The sequence below is a fragment of the Thermobia domestica genome, chromosome 3, assembly GCF_964235325.1.
Source record: "Thermobia domestica chromosome 3, izTheDome1.hap1.1, whole genome shotgun sequence".
Taxonomy (NCBI): Eukaryota; Metazoa; Arthropoda; class Insecta; order Zygentoma; family Lepismatidae; genus Thermobia; species Thermobia domestica.
Genome location: NC_137456.1, coordinates 252,176,505 through 252,197,918, shown reverse-complemented (window position 1 = coordinate 252,197,918; position 21,414 = coordinate 252,176,505). Strand labels below are relative to the sequence as shown.

The window sequence follows — 21,414 nt, the reverse complement described above, 5'->3', positions numbered from 1 at the left end:
ATTAATCTTGATAATTTGTAGTTTTAAAACATCGTTTTTATTACTAAAAGGGCGAAAAATATTTTCAGTTTTGTGATTTTTCCCACACATACACAAAACAGACATAAACAACATAAAAGTGTTTTACCAGCACTAGTAACAATTAAAATGAGGTTTGGGTGAGCTTGTGCTTTATTAAAAGATATAAAACACTAGTTAAATTAAAAATTATAATCATATTTGGTAGGAGCTTGTATCTATCCTTTTTCATTTATAGAGTGGTAGTAAATATTCTTTAAGCCATTCTTACATTGCATCTAAAGAAAATTGCAGCTCAAGAATTGAAATTATTGCAAAGATTTCAAGGATTGGAACAGAAATGTGCTCCTTCATTTCAATTACCAATATTTTTTTATTAGTACCCAAGCGACTATTATACAAGCTGTACACTTCCAGTTACGCGCAAGGAATTTTGCCAGTTTTGAACATAATTGTAAACTGATGCTTTACCAAACCCAATTCTATTTAGACATACAATATTTAAGTTAACAAAGCATTACATATGTAATGGTAAGTACTATTTGGCAATAATTTCTTGTAATGTAAAATATTAATTCATATTTATAGATATCTAATCCAAACTGAACTAAATTCAATGCACAAGAAGTACGACAGCTTAAAATCTAAGACTATACAAGTGGCTGAGATGGTCGAAAGAACACGAGGATTGTGTATATCTGGTGAAGGTATTGCTCAACTAAATATAGTTTGCTATATATGTTAGTACAAATACACATATCACAAGAATATAATTTTTATTATTAAGAAAGCTAGTATTTAATCTCTTCAATCTTAAGATCTTTTTCGTGACAGAAAAAAATACATTTCGTTGATATGTAACTATTAATGTTTTCCCAACAAAAATTCAACTAATTTATATGAAAATTAATTTCCATAAGAAACGAAAGCGTTCACCAGTTGATTATGCATAGAGATCTAAATTGAATTAAATAACTATGATTTTTAGTATATTTTGCTCCAGTAAACAATAGCAATGCGCAATTTAGACGTTTGCTACTGTTTTTGATACGTAAAAAGTCATTATATAAACAAGGAAGTTTCGTTGAACTGTGTGAAACTGCTGTAAAGTTCAAAACTATAGGAGTAAATATTCTCAGTTCCAGTTTCCATAGATGGATAAAGGCAAAATGGAACCTTTTCTTTGGATATTCTATCAATGTAAAAACAACTATTTCTTGCCATTCCTTATCATTTTTTTTTTTTCGGGATCCATCATTGAAATTGGAAATAATAAACACTCTGGGTTTCATAGGGGGCAATAAAGACGGAGATAGAAGCTACTCGTGGAGCGTTGAATCCACTGCAAAATAGCATTTCTTGATATTTCTTGCCTGTTTGTTCTATGCGGTTCCAATGTTGAAACCGGAAGTAGTAAAAGGCGGAAATGTAACTTGGCATGTCTAATCTAGTTTAAAATCGATTCGTGCTATCCCTGTTTGTTTCTGATGTATAAGATGACCAGACATCCCGTCTTTAATCGTCCGGTGTTCCGAGCGAAATACAAACGGGAAGAAAAAATGTCTGTTTTTGTATCAAAATTACGTAATATGTGTTTCTAAACTCCATAGTTCAGTCTTCATTCGGAAAGATTTCAAAATTTTGTAAAAGAGTTACATATTTTTCGAACAGATGGCTCCGTAGCAAACTCCATGTTTCGATATTCGATAACCTTCCGCTAGATCAATAATCGAAGGTTACCCGTAAATACGATACTTTCGGTTTCAGGCTTCCATTGTATTCTTTACTATACTTAGCTGGATTGTCAAATTATGTGAAGCCAATACTGAAACCGGAACTCAACCCTGCCGGTTTCAATAAACTGATAAGCATGAATGTTGAATCCACTTTTAAAAGAAATCCGCTATCTCTTATCGTTGAATCCATATCTTGAACTGTTTCCGTTTTAACCATGTTGGGATCCAATACTAAAATCGCAAATGGTACAAAGTGAAGATGGGTGTCTATTCTTGGGAGGTTTAATTTAGTTTTTTTAAGAAAATTCTCGATATCTCATTGCGTCTTGCTGTATAGATATTCAAAACTGAAAGCGGAAGTGGTTAGGACTACTACTTCCTGTTTCAATATAATGACAAGTACGGAGATCGGACCTAGTTTTGAAACGTTAAATTGACTTTAAAAAAAATCTCGTTCTCTGTTACCATTCTTGATCTATGATGATCAATATTAAAACCGATAATAAATATTAGCCATTTCCGGTTTCAGAGGTTGAATCTATTTTTGAGACATTAAATTGGAAATCTAAAAATTTAATATTGCTCTGCTTTTATATCAATATTGAGTAAACCTCTAATGTACCAGGGTATCACTAAATATTTTTTTAAAATATGTTGAAGTGTGTAACTGACGAATGCTGTCGAATAAAGAAAATGAACTTACCCAAAAATTGGTGTTCTGTACCAAAAATAAAGTTATGATATTAATACACAAATTTGGGACGTGAAAAGCTTTTAGAAAGTTTTCTTTCTTTCTTTACACCAAGGAAGATAGGAGTTTCCATAGAAAGCAGTATTGGAATTGATGATGTCTGCTTTTGAAAAAGATGCAGATAATATCGCCATCTGCAACTTCCTTTATATTGTATGCGGTTAAGTTTTAGTTGTGTTGTGTATGGTGGGCCATTCTATATTTGTAGGAGTTTAAAATGATTTAGCTTTTAAAGTTTCCATATACTAGTAATTATTATTTTGTGAAGTGTTGGTGACATTCTTTTATCAGGTCGATCTACTCAAGTCTAAATCTATATTGGATGATTCTGCCACGAGACCTAATGAAAATCTAAACTGTTCCGAAATAAAACAAGAATCACAGTTTACTTCCTAGAGACACTTACACTCTATTACCATGAATTTCTTCTCGGAAAGATATTATTTTATTTTATTTCCCTTCATTTCTAAATGTTTTCTCAAATTTTGGTTTGTTTGACCTTTTCCCTTACACAATATAATTCCTTCACATAACGATCTCTATCTAGAAAGTAATTACATAGGAAAATTGCTGTAAACACATCAAAACACATGTTTTTTACTTTATCAGGCCAAGTGTTGTTTATTATGTGGCAAACTTTTAGTTAGTTTCAGTTTAGAAACCACTTCTGAGCCACATACATTTTGATTATTTCCTGAAATAGCGCTGTGCTCTGATAAATTTGTGAGTCTTGTATTAACTCATATTTCACAGTGAGTTTATTTTTTTAAAATCAACTACACTAGAGTTAGAATGAGCATACAGTCGTACTATACTTTCCGGAGTAAATAATCATCATCTCATCTTTGCACTACCTTTTGATCTTAAATGTCACCCACTGTCTATTGTCTCGATATTTGTGTTAAAATTATCAATATAATTAATCGTCGTTTCTGCTCAATTCTATGTTGTCCAGTAAGTAGAAAATACCTCATTCATATCAAATAGAAAACAAACAAGATTGGGGTTAGAGTATAATTTAAATTTTTTAATGAATAGTATGGGAAGAGAAAGCTGAATGAAGACAGATAAAACAACAGACATTTTGTTAAATCCACATAAATTTTAAATATTGGGAGACAGTGATCTATATAACTCTTATCGTGATCTATATAACTAATATCGACTATAAGTCTCTGAAGATTGTGTATTTAATGAAGAAACAAAATAAATTATATTTGTAAAATCTTAAGTTCAACAACAGTATGACTGGAACCAAAAGATGGATCCAATCATCAATTTTGTTTGGTACATGAAGTTATCCAACTCATAAATGAAAATACAAAATTATATTAGAGTCAGGCTCGTATTTAGGTAAGTGCTATTCTGTGCTCAAGCACAGGGCGGCAAATTTTGGATTGTTAGGATTCACAAAAATAAATATTTAAAACTATCAACCCGCAGAGTCCCGCGCAAGCGCGAGAAAATATGTTAATGTGTTTAATTCGCTCTAATTACAGACTAATTCGCTATGCTTATCTGATTATTTTTAAAAAGTCATCCTCTCCCACCTCCACCCCAAGGGGTGAGGATGTACTTGAACATCATGAAAACTGATACTTTTAAACTCAGCGACCAGGAAAACTATGAATTCAACACTAATATCTGTCGTTTTCGATTACTCTTAAAATCTCGCCCCCTCCCTGGGGAATGGAATATGACCTTGAAGTTGTTGGATTAAAACTGTCACTATTCATCTCAGCGATCCCAAAAACTGTAAATTCAACTCTAATATTGGTAGTTTTCGGTGGGGGGAGCAGCAAATTTTGGGCGGCAAATTATTTAGAGCACAGGGGCGCACAATATATAAATACGGGCCTGACAGTCCTTCATAAACCATGAAAAATTATATTTAAAATAAAAAAGAAATTAGGAGAATAAAGCGAAGAATAAACTCAAATGCATTCTGCTACATTCCTGTTATTTCCTGCTACATTCCTGCTACATTCCAACCAGGACATCGTGGAATTCAACATTGACATCTGTGGTTCAATTTTGAAAGTTTGAAGTTTCCAAATTATGAAAGAGTAGGTAAATCATGGTACATGGGTCAAATTTTGTAATCAAACAGCGACTCATATAAAGCAGAGGTTAACAGAGAACACGACATATTAGATAAAAATTTGAGACCCTTTACCCAAGTTCTCTATTAAAAAACACTAGTGATAAAATAGGAGTAGTAATGATAATAGCTATACTATAGAAACAGTAGTGATACAATAGAAACAGTAGTGTTAAAATAAAAATAGTAATGATAAAATAGAAACACTATTGATAAAAACAGAAATAATTATAATAAAATAAAAAACAAAAGTTCTTCATTAAAGAAATATAGCCGGTCAGTAATTTCCACAACTTTCTACATATCCCAATGTAATTTCGAAATTAATCTTGGGAGAATGTTTATTATAGTACCTATTTGCATTTTTTCACTTTCCTGCTTGCCTTTTTTTTTTTAGTTTTAACTTTACGTGACAGGCTTCGAAGCTAGCATTGTAATAGAACGTTTATTGTATAGTTTTTCTCCGTCTGGAAGCTTTAAAACTGAGTTCGATTTGCCTCTTCCAATGGCTTCTCTAAGCAGCGACAGTAGTCATTTAGTGAAGGTTTTTGTATGAAAAATTCGAAGTATTAAGCTTAACGATCTTTGTGAAACTGTATGTGAACGTATTACATATTTCAATGCAACTTTAGTTAAAATTAGATAGTTTAAATAGCAATACACGCATATGTAAAAATTCAGGTGAGTTTTAAAATAATGAGGTTTAAACTAGTCTAACTTTTGCAAAGTATTTCATAAGCTAACTTTTCCAAAGTATTTCATCACGTATTTCCACCATCATTCTAGAAGATTAATACAATTTATATGAGAGAAACAAGGAGCAAAATCATCTCAATATTATATTCATATTTTTTCTCCTTGTTTCCACATATGTTGTAACAAAATGTAGGCAGAAACAACACAATGCAAAATGAAACAAAATGAAAAAAAGAAAAACATATAGATAGTTCTATTAAATTAGTACATTTTTTATTATTAAAATGTTAAAATTTCTACATTTATGTATCAATTTACATTATAATGTTATTGATTATTACAACGCATGTTGGAAATACAGTAACCTTCACTAAAACTACGTTGATAACCTGCAATTCCCAAGTAAAAGTAATGTTCAAGTGGTTTGTCATTTGATATCCATCCGACTAAAACACATAGATAAAGAAGGAGAGACAGACAGAAAGAAGCCGGGTGACGAACACGACAACCATTCGCAGATTTGTGATTCGGACTTTGGAGTTGTGTAGAATAGAGTTTCACATTTACATTAATCAATGTATGTTGTCTCTAGTCCATTCTAGGTGAGAAAACCCTTTCCAGCGTGGGAATTTCTTCATAACTATATGGTTAGCTTACGCACTTTTGGAGCAGGGGATTCGGATTTAATTAAGAATGAAATCTTACGTGGTTCGGCCCTCACTTAAGCTGTATGTCCAAGTCCATATTATCTTCGGAGCTCTGCTGCTCGGAATGCTGGGCTCAATCCTGAAAAGGAATGTTAAATTCTGAACAAAATAAACGACCACTATTTCCCACTTGAAGCAGAGTTCGAAGTTTAGCTTTCCTCAGAGAGAATATTTATTGTCTACCTTACATCACCTGTGCGCGTAGTTTCGTTACAACTGTGAATTCGGTCTAAGATTTCAGAATGATATCAATGCAATTTCGTAGGACTCGTCCTAATAATTTTACAAACGGACACTATTAACAATATTATGCTTCTTACAGATTTTTTTTTTAAAAATTAGCTTCTTCGAAGCATTTTGCTTAACTATAGGATGGCCCTCAAATCCTACCTTGAAAAAAATATTCCTGATTATAACAACTTAATAGCATATCGAATTTTAGAATTGGCTTAAGATTTTGCATTATCTCACTCGTTATTTGAATTCATAGGATCTAACCACACTAATCATGAGGAAGAATTATTGGTTCAGTTGAATGCTACTCGACTCAGTCTTAGTGCTACGAAAGAAGTGATGGAACAACTGAAGTTGGAGAAACAACAATTAATGAAAGCTTTCGAGGTATGTTAGAAATTATGCTAAAAGAGCCTAGAGATTTCGGTCGAATTACATATTGTAACTAATTCTCATTTTTCCATGTTTTAAAAATTCACTCTATTATTATCTCTAGAAGCAACACTTTCGGCACAATAGTGGTTACAGCACGTGAGTCAATGCGATTATAATCTCTTCGCCAAGATGAAAGAACCACTTCGTGGGAAATTTAAATTATCCATCACTGAATACAGGAGCGAGTCGTGTATTTTGTGATGTGGAAGATATAAATACAACATAGAAAAGGAGCTTAGCTACCTTTACTGTTATTGCTTCCTTAAAATAAAAACTACAGAAGAGTTGTAATTCGATAATAGAAAACTGAAAGCTTATTTATAAATACTTTTTTTCCATATCTTCTTGGCATTATTGTATTCGAACTACACATGAGAATTTAAAAATCCACAGTGTAAAAATAAGGGGTGACGAGTACTATAAGCCCGTAATCGAAAATACTCAATATTTCTTCTTGAGAAGGCGAAGCAAATTGATTAGCTATTTCTTTTTACAAGATTATGGGAATTTCAGCAACAGGATGGGTCAGTGAAATTTGTAGAAATATCTATCAATTCGCATTGGAGGTAAATTTGGACTCTCATAATGGAACGGAGTCAAAATATCTGGGATCAACGGAAACAAGTGGATCAGAGATACATGAAAAAACATTCGAAATTCCTATATTTAGCAGTTAATTACTCAACGAATGCTAGTTTTTGAGTAAAGGACTTCTTTACGCAGAAAGTAGGATTAGATAGTGTAGTTACCAATTAACGCAGGTATTTAAGATGCAGGTCTACACAGTTTTGAATCAGTGTACATCCTTTGCTACGAAACCTTACTTAGCACGCTGAACACATTGAAGTTTGAGCTAGACTCGAGCGACGTAAAATGCTCGTGCGTCCCATGTTTGAGTATAATTCGGGTATCCTCCAAAATATCCTTGAGAAATCTACTTTCAGAATATAACAAGTGTTTTACATGTAGTACCTATGTAGTTACATTATGCCAAAAATTATTAACAATATGCCTAAAAACTCTGGATTTTTAGACCCGACTAGTGAACAAACATTTAAGTCTCGGATGTTAATTAGACGGGTTCACTTGAGGATTGGAGGACGAATTCAAGCCAACCTCAATTTAATTTGTCAAAATCCTTTCAAGAAGTCTCTTCAATTATATAACTTACAGAATTTTTTTTCTCAATATCGATATGAATTTGTTTAAGTTTGGAATAATCTTCAAAATCTACATTGAAAAATAGCTTTTAATTGAAGTGTACCAATTTCAAGTTTGTATTTTACCTCTAAATTGACTCAATTATTTAAAAAATAGTATATGGTGATAAAGCACAGAAAAGTTACAATTTATAGGTAGTTCAAGTTTTCCTGTCGAAGCCTTGCTGCAACGAAGATGAGTAGGGGCTTTAGGAGTAATGGGTTGCAACTTCCATATTAATTTGTCTTATTTTTTTCGTTTCTTTGATGTTTGACTCAAAACATATCAAACGCCGGTAGGTAGGGTTGCCAACTTTTCCGCATTAAACTAAAGATCCCGCATTTGGCACAATTTTTAAACTTTCTCCTGCCTCCCTATTTGACTTGATTCTGGAGCTCATATTTCTCGTCTTGGAAAAAGAAAATGACAGCAAAATGTTATTTAAAATTGTAACACCTATAGATCAATAAAAAGTAACTAGTTTAAAGCACATTGCTCACTTTGTGAGCACGAATTTTTCATATTGCATGGCGATAATGTAGATAGCGTGCAGCAATCTCATACTGAAGTACACATTTAAAAAAATGGAAGACCCCAAAGACAAAATGTAAATAAATATAGTTTTAAATAAAAACCACTGTACTCTGCAGTAATTTTATAAACGTTTTGTATAATAAAATGTTTTAAATCAGTCTTTTAATCATTCATGTCATACAGTAGTAACCGTCTCCCTTATTTTTACCAAAAAAAGAAGAAAAAAGTTGGCAACTCTATCGGTAACAGATAATAGGAGTAAATAATAATTGGAAATATTAATACAATATTTTTAGGAAAGAAACTCTTCTGTTTAAATTAACAACTGAAAGTTAAAATGTTAATAACATGACTTCGTGAAAAAGATATCTATTATAAGAACTGTTTCGAAAGTGCTTAAGGACCATATGCAAGGTCGTTTAGTAACGTGATTAGTGCCATACTAAAGAGTTCGACTAACATATGTTTCCTGCAGTAGTCAAACCTTTAGAATGACGCTAATAATGCGTCAAAACGACTCTGCATAAGGCGGTAAAACTTTAAACGTTTCGCTGATTTTTATTTTTATTTTTATTTATTTTATTTGTATTTTTATTTTTATGTTTACTTTATTTTATTTTATTTTATTTATTTTTTGTTTCATAGAAAATTCTTCGACACGCTATTTCAATTTCATCTTCAAAAGAAAAGGAAAAAATAAACTGTAGCTATGTAGAACAGGTTACAGGTTAGAGAACATATTATTGGATTTAATTAGAAGTATTTCGTATATAGCTAATACAATTGCTTTAGCAGTTGTTGTTGTTGTTTAAAATTTAGCTTCCCTTTTCAATACCGAGACTGTATGAGACACAGATCTGCATTTTAAGATGAAAATGCATTTAAATTTCGGTGGCCTGCCACCCGAATCGAATCCGAGGATCACGTTCTTAAGAAATATATACAGAAAAATACAAAATATAAGTGTTTCGTAAATTTAAAATTAAATTAAGTCCGCAGGTATAAAGCTATGTGATAATAAATAACTATTTTAAGTGCTATAGTTTTTCCCTTGTCCGACCAATTTTAATTTTACATGTATGATGAAATCTTCATCTTCATATTACAATCTTGGTATGTATTTTGCTTTGAGCAAGGGAAATTTAGTATCATTTCGTCAACATTTATTTCATCTTCAAAACTCTTTCCTCGATAATTTGATGCCATCATGCATTTAATGCTGATCCTGGTTTAAAATCATTAGAACTAATGGTTTTAAAAGTAAACTCGAACTTATATTTTTATTTCACATACCTGAACTATATTACACACATTCTTTTTTAAGATGTGTAATAGAGAAAATGTAATTTATTTACTTGTGTTCGTTGATTGTTGACAACAGTGACGCAACTAGGCTAGTTGATGCTTGGAGCAAGAACTCACCTTAGCGCCCCCCGACCGACCAAACCAAAACGCTCCCGACTACATCTGATATTAGCATCACACAATAATTTTCCTATTCCATTTTTTCTGCAAGTGATGAAACTTGATTTCAAAATTGCAGTATATAATTTAATGTTTAGTACAAGATAAAACACCAAACTAAAAGTATTTGCCAAATAATCTGAGAGTAGCATGCTTGACCTTTTCTTATAATCTTCTCATAATAACTGCAAATCACAATGTTTTTGAAATTAAATCGGGATGTGCATATGTGTAGAATGAGTCAACAGTCTGTTGCTTTAAAATAGAATATTTAATTATGACAAACAGTCAAGCTGTTGTCTCGAGTATTGTACTCGAACATTTTACAAATTTATTAAATCAACGTAAGTTAAATGAAAATAAAAAAGGGGAGAACTAAAATTAAATTTTGCGGGCTCATTTTGCTTCAAAAGCTTCTACAATGTTCTCAAAAGATAGCTTTGAAGCCAACTTATGCTCAATGGATATGATCCAAAAATTGGTGAGTCGTTGTCCTGTTAAGTTTCTGAAGTAATTTTTTATGGCCTTTAGTTTGCTAAAACTCTTTTCCTTGCCTTATAGTTAAAATAAATATTTGACCAGTTTTCCGCCCCCCAATCTGGCGCCCGGGGCAAAAGAGCCGATTGTCCCCTCCCCCTTCTAGTTACGTTACTGGTTGACAACAAGAAAACGTAAGAATTCTTTTGTTTACTTCTACATATTCAAGATAAAACCGAAGTCAAGACGTACATCATGGTATGCGGAATAAAAATAGTAGTTCGAATCATCTAAAACCATCAGTCCTGATGATGATTTTAGCATGCATGTGAATTTGAAATTTATCGAAAGAGAAAAACAAAACTAAACGCACTTAAGGTATTTTTTTATTATTACATAATAGCATGCGTGTGCGTTACAGCAATATGCAAACAATATGTGAAGCATTTTATATATGAAGCTATTACTTCAGAGCATCTAAATTTATTTCCTCTGACTTAGGAAGCAGGCAAAGGAAACGGCCAACCCATAACAGCCCGTGAAGAAGTACTTAAGAATGAGTTAGCAGTGAAAGACGAGATAATAAATCAACTGAAAAAGGAACTAAGCCGTGTTGTTCCCGAGAGTATGTCAGTAAAGTATGTTTTGCTTTGTTCGTTTTCTTTTGTAATAGTGTTTACGATTATAGAGTTAGTTTTTAAGTTAAATTTAATAAATGAATTAGTTTAAGGTTTTTAGACAATACCGATAATACTGAATACAAAATAAATAAATAAATAAATAAATAAAATAACTATTTTGAATGATACTTAAATTACTTAACTAGTACGTCAGTGGCAGTTATTAAGAGAAGTTACATCGATAAAATTGAAACTTTTGAAACTACAAACTAAGGAAAGAAGCTCTACTAATTCTTGTATACAAAAATTAGTACATCAGGTAAACTTTTTTCATTTAGTTTGTAGCAATAAAAATTTTTTTTAACGATCTTACTTTCCTGGAGAGAGATCATGGAAAGTTTTTTTTTTTTAATATCAACTTAAGATGAAATTACATACAAAATTAGATGACATTATGGGAAGATTTCTAGTTAGAATATATATAATTTTTGTTCGCAATTTTACTGTAAAACCATTTACAAATTCTAAGCAAGTCTGAAACATTCAACTGTATAAAATTAAACAATGCAAAACAACGCTCAGGAATTCTAACTCCCATCCTACTTACAGATCTCTGTAATTCCTGAATTTGCTTTAAGCTTCTAAGCTTCTAAGCTTCCTGGAATCTTGGTCATGGAGGTTAAAGACAGGAAGATAAAGAAGAGTAAAATCAAGGAATAAAAATGGAACGGACTTACAAAGTCAAGAGCTGCGTTGTGCGGAAACAAGTTGTCAAGTACGTCAGTGATCAATACATAACAATAAAACTATCATGACAGTATTTTTATTGTCAATGACCATGACAATAAAAGTAATGAAATGAGTTGACAACCTTCCAATAAGGTATAAGAAAGGCGCACAAATTGACTCCGCCATATTTTTGTTTGCATCATCTTCATCTGTTGATCACTGACGTACTTGACAACGTGTTTCCGTACAAAACAGCTCTTCCCTTTGTAAGTCCGTTCCATTTTTATTCCTTCATGTTTCTCTTCTTTTTCTTCCTGTTTTTAACCTCCGTGGCCAAGACTCCAAGGGAAAGTCGAAAACTTGGAAGCTTAAAGAAAATTCAGGAAATACAGAAATCTGTAAGTAGATTGATGTGTAAAATTAACTTATTCCACAGCAAAGTATTTAGGAATCCTATTTTTGATCATTTTTTAAGAGGGCAGGGGGAGTCCTTTATTGAATAGCATGTGTCAGTCATTGATATTTGCTTGATGGGAACTAAGAGCCTCACTGCTGAGGTCCTCTTTTAAACATATATAATTAATCAATCGAGGTATTGTAACAGATTTTGATCTGTTGTATGTTAGAATACGAAGTCAAAGCAATAAATTATTACTGAAACTGTAAAACCAAGCATTAGAAATGGTCTTCAAAATGTTTCTTCCGATAATTTCATGCCACCGTGCATTTAATGCTGAACCTGGTTTTTCTATTGATTCCATAATTTCAAATGTTAACAATCTCTAAAATAATTGTCGATTTTTCTTGGATGAAGCAGCCTAATTCGTTTTGACCTTTAACGCACAAAAACATTGAATAAAGACCTTAAAATGCTTATGGATAATAAGAATAGCAAATACGCTCAAAATGAAATGGTCTAGAAATAGTGAAATACAAACAACTTTTTTAAATATCCCACAAGTTAGCGAATCAGAAAATTTAAATATTTATCGGATGACAACACAATAATAACAATAAGACGTTCGAAAACATCTTATAAGTAAAATGTATGAGTTATGGCTCGCAAACATCATTCAATTACTACATATAAATTAATTATAAAATTTTCTTACCGATAACTGGTTTGTTAAGTATTTCTAATCTGACCACATAAGCAGCGACGTCATTTTCCTCGCATGTGGAAGGTGCACATGAAATAAACACTATAAATTTTACAATTTAAATAAAACACTACATATTTTCTTTGGAATTCATAAGTCAAATAAGAGCAGCAGTTGGACAATATCAGATTATGTATCGCTTGTATGGCGATTGTCGTCCAGAAAAACGATGCAAGATATGTAAAATTATAAAATTTTGTTGCTGTGTAATATGCAGTTGATAATTGCTGTAACAATAGTTGAATGTGAATATGAAAATTCTTTGTTACTCACTATTTTAATTGTTGATAATGAATCATCCTTCAGTATGTACATATTTATTTCATAATCCAAATGATTTGTCAGTGCAATGTAGCATATGGAATTTTTAACGATTCATGTAAGTAGTACTAGGGCCAGTTAATTGCTCTTTTGTGCCCCTGGCTACTTACCCATATAATCATATAACATGTTAAAGGCACATAAAATAACGTAAATTATGTCAATAATCGACAACGTGACAATACTAGTATTTGCCAATTTTATACCCATAAAAGGGAACAAAATGAACCACCCAAATTTATAGTGGTATATATTTGAGTCCTAGAGAATGTTTACCAAATTTTATTTTTTTGGCAATTCCCAAGTTTAAGGGCTGAGCCAATGTATCCTTTCCAAAAATTTACGAAAAAAGATACACTAGGTCTAAAACCTCCAAATTTTAAATTTTTGGCAATTTTATATCCATGTAAAGGAGCGAGATGGACCACCCAAATTTGCGCTGTATATATTAGGGTCCTAGAGAACATTTACCAATTATTGATTTTTGACAATTCCCAAATTTAAGAGGTAGTCCTAGGTACCCCTTCCAAAATTTAAGAGGGGAGCGTCAAAATGTACCCCGCGTCCTATGAAAGGGAATGAACTCCTGCACACATTCATATAACCATATAAGGTAATAATGTATCATCAAAGAGAATAAAATAAATCAAAAACCTCCTAAAGTTTTCATTTTTAGCAATTTTTTACCCATAGAAAGGAACGAGATGGATCACCTAAACTTACAGAGGTACATACACCGGTTCTGTGCTACCATACTAAATTTTTAGTTGTAACAATATCCAAAATTTAAGAAGGGTAATCCTAGGTACCTCTCCCGAACTTTAGAAGCGGGCCAAGTTACCCCTTGCAAATTTAGAATGGGTGGTTCTAAGCACCCCTGGCCATATTTCCTGAGCCAGGGACTCGAGGACACAAAAGTGCATCAACTGGTACTAGTATTATTACGCGTGTTAGAATAAGAATTATTATGCGCGTTTCTTCCAGAAAATGTTGTCTGAGGTTAGGAGTGGAGTGGCAAAATCAAAATGTAAAAATGACACTATTTGCTAAAGAATAATTCTTGCAGAAGAGTGTTATGTAGTTGCAATTTATCTTATTTCCGCTGGAATTATGCCTAGAGTAAATATAGTATTACTGGAGAAGAGGTTGCAGATGCTATAAACATCAGCCCCATGTGAATGAATATAGAGATAATGCGCTACTTACCACAAAAATAGTGAGAACTTGATCACATACAGTAGAAGGCGTAAAACAGTCCAGGTGTCCCTGTCTGGATCATGGTTACTTAATAAAATAGAGAATTACACAAGGTCTCTTTATTTTGATTTCTTATCGTAAAGGTTATTTATATGTGTAAAATCCAGTCGTAATTTTCATCATATTTTCCCTGTAATCCATTCATGTAGCAAATTTTCCGATTATGTTTGCATTGCAATTTGTTGTATAATCATCATGGCAAGCGTGCTAGCCACTAGGCCAAGCGGGGGTCACAGTATAGATTTGTATTGGTCATTCGTGTGTTACCTCATAAGAAAGGTCTGCTTCGTACATTAAGAAAATATATATTAAATGGTAAGTTAGGAATGAAAATGAAATGTTAATAAAACTTATTACAAGAATTTGTAAACGTATGAATTATTGACATTTTAGATGAATTCCTTTGTTCCGTAAAGTAGTTGTCTCATGTGAAAGAACTATCAATCATTACTGACTCTGTTGCCGAGATTAGTTTAATACTGTGATATATATGTTTAATGATGTTTAATCTGTTATATATAGATATATACTATTGACAATTATCATGATGGAGATTGTGTCTTAACCATATCAGTCCCGGCGTCTCCCACAGGGGACATAAAATATGACGACATTATAATGTCTTTACAACTTTAAAATCAGACTGGTAACATTTAAAACTGTTTACAAGGGATGTGTAAAGGCATAATAATGTCGTCATATTTTATGTCCCCTGTGGGGGACGCCGGGACCGACATGGTTAAGTATCTGAGTTCAGTTGAGTTGATTTTAACGTCCCGTTCAACAGCAAGGCTATATGAGACGTGGACCTACTTATTAACGTGGAATCCGAACCACATGAGCTCCCGCCGGGAATCGAACCCGGGTCTTCCACGCCAAAAGGGTTAAGTATCTGAATAAAAGACATTTGTAAATGACAGCATATTAATCAATATATAACGTAATTAAAATTCATTGCAAGATGTGCACTGTACCGCGTTGGTTGAATATCACACGAACGTTGCTGCCTATCTTACCCAATGCCTACTTGCTATTCTGAAAATTATCTTATATTAGCTCACTTTTGATTCTCTTGTTAATCAATAGCATCTGATAGTAAACAGACCCAGAATTATAATTATGAGAGAAAGACTAAAATTCATTAGAAACAATGTCTGCCTACCAATTGATAACAGTGGGAGTGGGAGGTTTCAGGTACACTATGTACTTTCGCTAAATACTTCATTAGATAGCAAAGCGATAAAGAAGAAAGAAAAGCAAATAAAAACACAAACATAAGTACCAAGCACTCAAATCGGCAGATTGCTCAAATAGGTTACGTAGCAGCATTGATAGGCTTAAACTTAGTGAAAGTAGAGAGAGTTTACTGAAAGGAGAGAAAAATGTCGGAAGAGTGGCTCAGCAAGAGTACAGAAGAAAGAAAAAAATAATAAATAAAGAGACAAAATTATCTATGTATGATATGAAATAAGAATTTAAAAAGGCAATATAAAATAATGCAAAAAAATAGAAAAAAATGCCAAGATTAGCAAAACGTAATATTGAAGATAATAGGAGATAACAATGAAAATTATGTAGGAAAAATAATAGTACAAAGCAAAAAAGAAGTCGGCAAAGATGAACACATGTATTATCTCTGTGAACTATTTTAAAATCAGCGTAAGTGAAAAAAAAATATATAAATTTACAGAACTTGACAGATACATATAATATGAATATATGTACTGTGAACTCAATAAGTAATTTAGTTACACCGTATCTTAAAAATATTAAAATTTAGTTAATTAGAATAATTTTCGTATCTGATTTAGCAGCCTTGTTGTAAAACGTGTCCGTACGCACTCAAACAGAAAACTAATAGATCTTTCTTTTCCTTACTGGTAGATTATGACTATTTTATCGCCACAATATATTACGACAGCCCAGTTATAATTAAATTTTTGGTTTATGAATTTACATATATATTGAGAGAGAGAAGGAAAATTTGTTATCCAAATGAGGAAATGTTCATATGTGAAAGTAAACTTTTAATTTCAACAGTGTTGCAGTGTTTAAAGTCATATTATTATTATAATCTAATATTACGCAAATATTATAAGGAAAGATGACTTAATCCACTAGTTAATGTAGCTTTACACTTTATTTTTAGTTACGTGACAATAATTGGCACAACCAAATATAAACTACAGAAAACTAAATAATTCAGATGTAATTCTGTTAAAATTACAATACTTTAGTATCCAAGAACTCAAATAAAATGATGAATTAATTATATAAGTAAATAATTTTATCAATAACAAATATTCCAATAATAAACAGAATTATTCAACATAGTTCGGATCATAAGAAAACCTGAAATTATTCTGTCCTTGCTAGAGAAAGCGGAAAAGGGACACTGAAAAGCATTACCTTTATAGTTGTCAGTGCTATATGGGTATAATTTTATTATTTGTTCGTGCACTTTTCATTTTTATAGCTTGGTGTAGCTAATCCTGTCTATAGACAAAATACTATTTTTGTGTCGTGAACCAGCTGAAATATTCTCACGGAAATAAGTAAAATCATCGGTTAATAGCGCACAATATCCATGATAGTTATTTCAGTTCATTTTGTAGCGAGATGATAAGTTAGAGAAATGAATCTGAAATGAACTTTTCCCGTTGTTGTTGTTTTCTTCGATCAAAGTAACTAAGATTAATGGGTTACGTTTTATTTTTTCTGAAACGCAGCTGGTTTTTGGATTTTATTCTGCACTGATTTTAATATCTGTTTTCTTTGAACTAACAATTGTGTTGTCCTTGTGTCTAAACAGTTCAAATGTGAGATGTTTAGATATGTTCACGTATGTTCAGGTATATCTACAATTTTCAAGATATGAAATTACTCTTATAATAGATTCCTTATATGAAAATTTGGATGCTTGAGTGTGCCATCTTCACTTCTAAAAAAATCACAAATCAAAGGCTAGAGCTTCTCTCCATGTTGCGAATATATTGCGTTCATTTTAAAATGACCTAAGACAAATTCCTAGAGGTTCGAAATATTCACAGATGATAAACAATGCTAAAATACACTAAAAAAACTGTATCATCTCACGTGGAAATAGAGATTCTAGTTCTCATGTTCCATTCTAGTTCTCAAATGATCATATTACAAATATACAGGGTGGTAAGACAATGGATTGACAAACTGAAGGATGTGTCCGTAGATATGAAATTGAGCAAAAAATGTTTAAGGAACATGGGTCCAAATCGGCATCGTTTTACCAAGAGAGGCACTCAAAAAGCGGCAAGGTGCTGATATAATGACTAATGTATCATGAACGCGGAAATATATCGCTAACGGGTCAAAAGATTGCACAAGAAGTTGCACCTGACAAATGTACAGTACAAATAGGAGCGCAGCCGTTTCTGCGCCACAGGGATTCCCACAGACTGGGGGAGAATCCTCAATAAAATAAATATTATCAGACAAAGAAAGCCAGAACAAGGGCGACACAAAGGGTGGTCAGGTCCACAAATAGCGCACGAACGTAGCACCGACACATGCGCAAAAAAAGACTCTGAGAGGCAGTGCAATCACCCAGAGACAAAAAGATGGATCGGTCATGATACTTAGACAGGAGATGCTACCACCCATGAACAACCAATAGACTTCACAAGAGCAATATAACGCTGGCATATCACGATAAATAGGTAGCTAGTGTTGCCGCATATATGAAGCTCGTAGCTCTGTATCATGTGGTAAAATCGCGTAACGAATAGGATTTCTTCTAGAAAAAATTATCTAGAAAGGGGGTAAAATCAAAATATGAGGAGGATGCACTGAGATACTGTTTTGCTAAAGAAGGTGCTTTGCACAAAAATGACATGAACTGTATTTTAATTCACCTTACCATGGGGGTTGCAATAGAGCTAAGGGAGTTATGCTTAATTTACCTTCCCCTAAAGTGTGCCTGAAAAAATCTGGTGCACTGATAAAAGGAGCGTGAGGCATAGGACACATCGCTGTGCTGCAGCAACTGATGGAAGAGCCGATGCGCGCAAGTTTTACTTCAGGTCTTGCCTCTATTTCAGTACATTCGTAAGCAGGAAGTCAGACATGACACAGTAGTAGTATGGTTGTGAAAGTAGTTGAAGAAGGGGGGTTGTAACGTATGTACGTTGGCAAATAACGCATTTCAGTTTTCGTGAAGAGGTGGACATGTTTCTCATGTATGTCCGAGCGAACGCTAATGCAGCGGGACAGGGAAGGGGCTCTATAATGAAGTCACAAAGTCACGTTCCTTCATAATTAATACGAAGAAAACTAATTAAGAAAAGAAACATAAGACATTTATTCCTGGATACGAACTGGGAACGACCAAACAAAAAAATAGTTTTCATATGGTGTCTGCAACCCTGATTGATGTCTGTGCGAGATTTGGCAACATAGTGTAAGTCACAATGCTTGATGTTACTGTCAGTTCTGTGTCTGGCTTGGCTTCTTTTAGCGACCGTCTGCCTCACAGAACAACCCTTTAAAGGCTTGTCCTTACGTATAATGTAATCACACGTTTTTCGAGACCGAGAAAAGAATTCATTTCGGTTGACAGCAGAGCCGTGTAAAAAGATGAAATAGGCCAGAGAAGAGGAAAAGGACGGGAAGGGTAGCCGTGCTGATGTGCTCAACAGAAGTGAAATTTGACGGATTTGTTCCGCTTCTCGCGCGCACACACACACACACACACATACTCTACACAAAAGAAGACTCTTAAATCAGAGACGCGAGGAATTTACATTGGAATTTCGAATTATTGTTTGTTTGCGAAGCTGATATTCAAATTATTATCAAGAAAAAAATTCAAAACACTTTCTTAGTGTTTTGAAACTGAAGTACAATTTTGTAGTTCAATATTACCTGAGGTATGGTTTTGTTTGTTTGTTTGTTTGCTTCAAGCATTTAGGGAACGGCTCAAATTCTTGAACTACATTTTAAGTTGATTTACCACTGAAATGTTACTGTGAAAGCGAGCATGTGAAACCACAGACAAATATGTAAATGGTACACTTTCTTTCAAGTAAATATGTAATTTTGTAGAGTAGAATTATAGGGGCGCATGAGAGAATGATTCAAATTAACAACAAATTGGCTACTTACCAATAAATCTTATGAAGAGCTGAAAAAACTGGAAAAGTCAGGGAATTTTAAATACAGATTTTCACTTCTCAGAAACTATTCTCTTTTTGCCTGACCCGGCTATTTGGTAGTGGATATTTTATAAAATCAATTTGTTTTGCAAAATTGTACACACACACACACACTATATATATATATATATATATATATATATATATATATATATATATATATATATATTAGGTGAGAAATGCCCTAGTCGGTACACAGTCGCCAAATAAGTAAGAAGTCTGCTAATGCATGTTCAACGCGTGTGCAAATTGAATCTTCGAAAGTGCACATCAGTCATGTGACGTATCGATGAATGGAAAACATTTCGAACATTTGCTGTGATATGCGTTTTTTCTTTTTTCTTTTTGTGTGTGTGTGTGTGTGTGTGTGTGTGTGTGCAGTTGGCAACATTGGTTAATGTTCCTCGCGGCATGTCAGTGTTGTTTTGCTTCTGTGACGTCTGTTGGTTGTTCAGGAGTGGTACAACTCGTGTGTCATCTTTTTTTGTCCTTGGGTGATTCTGCGCTGCCCCTGCGAATCCCTCTTTGCTCATGTGTTAGGAGATTCTATTTGTACATTGTAGGCATTTGTGGATCTGACCACGCTTTGCGTAACTTTTTTTGGTGCTTCTGGGGATTTCTTTTCGTTAAGGATTACTTATCTGTCTGTGGAGGTTCTCGTGGCGCTGCGAGCGCTCCGCTTCTCTTTGTACATTATTGGGTGCAACTTTTTATGTAATCTTTTGACCCAACCCAATATCTTGCCACCTTCGTGGGATATTCATCATTATATCAGCTCCTTCGCTGCCTTTTAACGCCTTTCACGATAAAACAGTATTGTTTTCGATTCATGTACCTCTTTCAGTTTGTCGGTGTAATATCTTATCACCCTGTATGCACAGTCTGAAACTAGCAGTTTGTTTTTGTACTACTGTGTATTTGATATATGTTTGAAAAACAAAATAAAATAAACAAACTTGAAAAATATGTTCCAAGTTGATATATTGGTTTGAAGTTCTTTATTATGTCTATGTTTTATTTAAATTGTAATAATACCGCATCATTTTTCCGCTTATTATTATACAAACATAGTTATGTAGTATTAAAATAAGCTATCTTACTTGAGATATTTCTCTTGTCTGGAATAAATATTATTTTAGTATTATGTATCAGATGAAAATTATCATATTATTTCAGAACAAGTAAACTTTAAAAAAAAAAGCCTCTTGCGTTAGAAATTCTTTATAAGTCTATATTATTACAATTTTGTTATTTTTTCTGTATTTACATTATGGTTGGTTATTTTTTGTACGATTTTATGTACAGGGTGGTCCATAAGTCCTAGTACAGTGGATTATTTTCGAAAGAAACATGATTAAAGCAAATCTGACTAGCAGAGGGTGGACTTGGGTAAAGGAGCTATCGATTGATGTATGCGTGGTGAATGGCGGCCATCTTGGATCCAGTTTTTTTTTTTTTTTTTTCAAATAGGAAGATAGGCATGTGACACATCAATTAACACTGCTTTTTTCAGGGGATGTAGTCCCGCAAGCAGAAATGCGTTATCATGCCCCGTTCCAAAGTTATGACGCCACAAAGTCCCACCTACAGGATGTGCTCCACATGTTGCCCGTCCATTGCAACACATAACCAGAGTCTCTTAATCCAGTCTTCCTGAACCCGTAACAACACAGCGGGGGTGATGCTATCACAGGTATCCTGAATATATCCCTGTAGGTGTGCAACATCCCGAATCTTCTCCTGATACACCAGGTGTTTTAAGTGTCCCCATAAAAAAAAATCCAA

General features: G+C 33.2%; 1 protein-coding gene across 2 annotated transcripts in view; it reads left to right on the top strand.

Annotated features, from left to right (window-relative positions):
* Positions 1 to 21,414, top strand: part of LOC145681016 (uncharacterized) — a 149,328-nt gene that overhangs the window by 68,782 nt on the left and 59,132 nt on the right. For both annotated transcript variants that reach the window (XM_081752296.1, XM_081752295.1), the window contains exons 6-8: positions 607 to 725; positions 6,500 to 6,630; positions 10,855 to 10,991. In XM_081752296.1, coding sequence (XP_081608422.1) covers positions 607 to 725; positions 6,500 to 6,630; positions 10,855 to 10,991 — 387 coding nt within the window. The remainder of the gene's footprint in view (positions 1 to 606; positions 726 to 6,499; positions 6,631 to 10,854; positions 10,992 to 21,414) is intronic.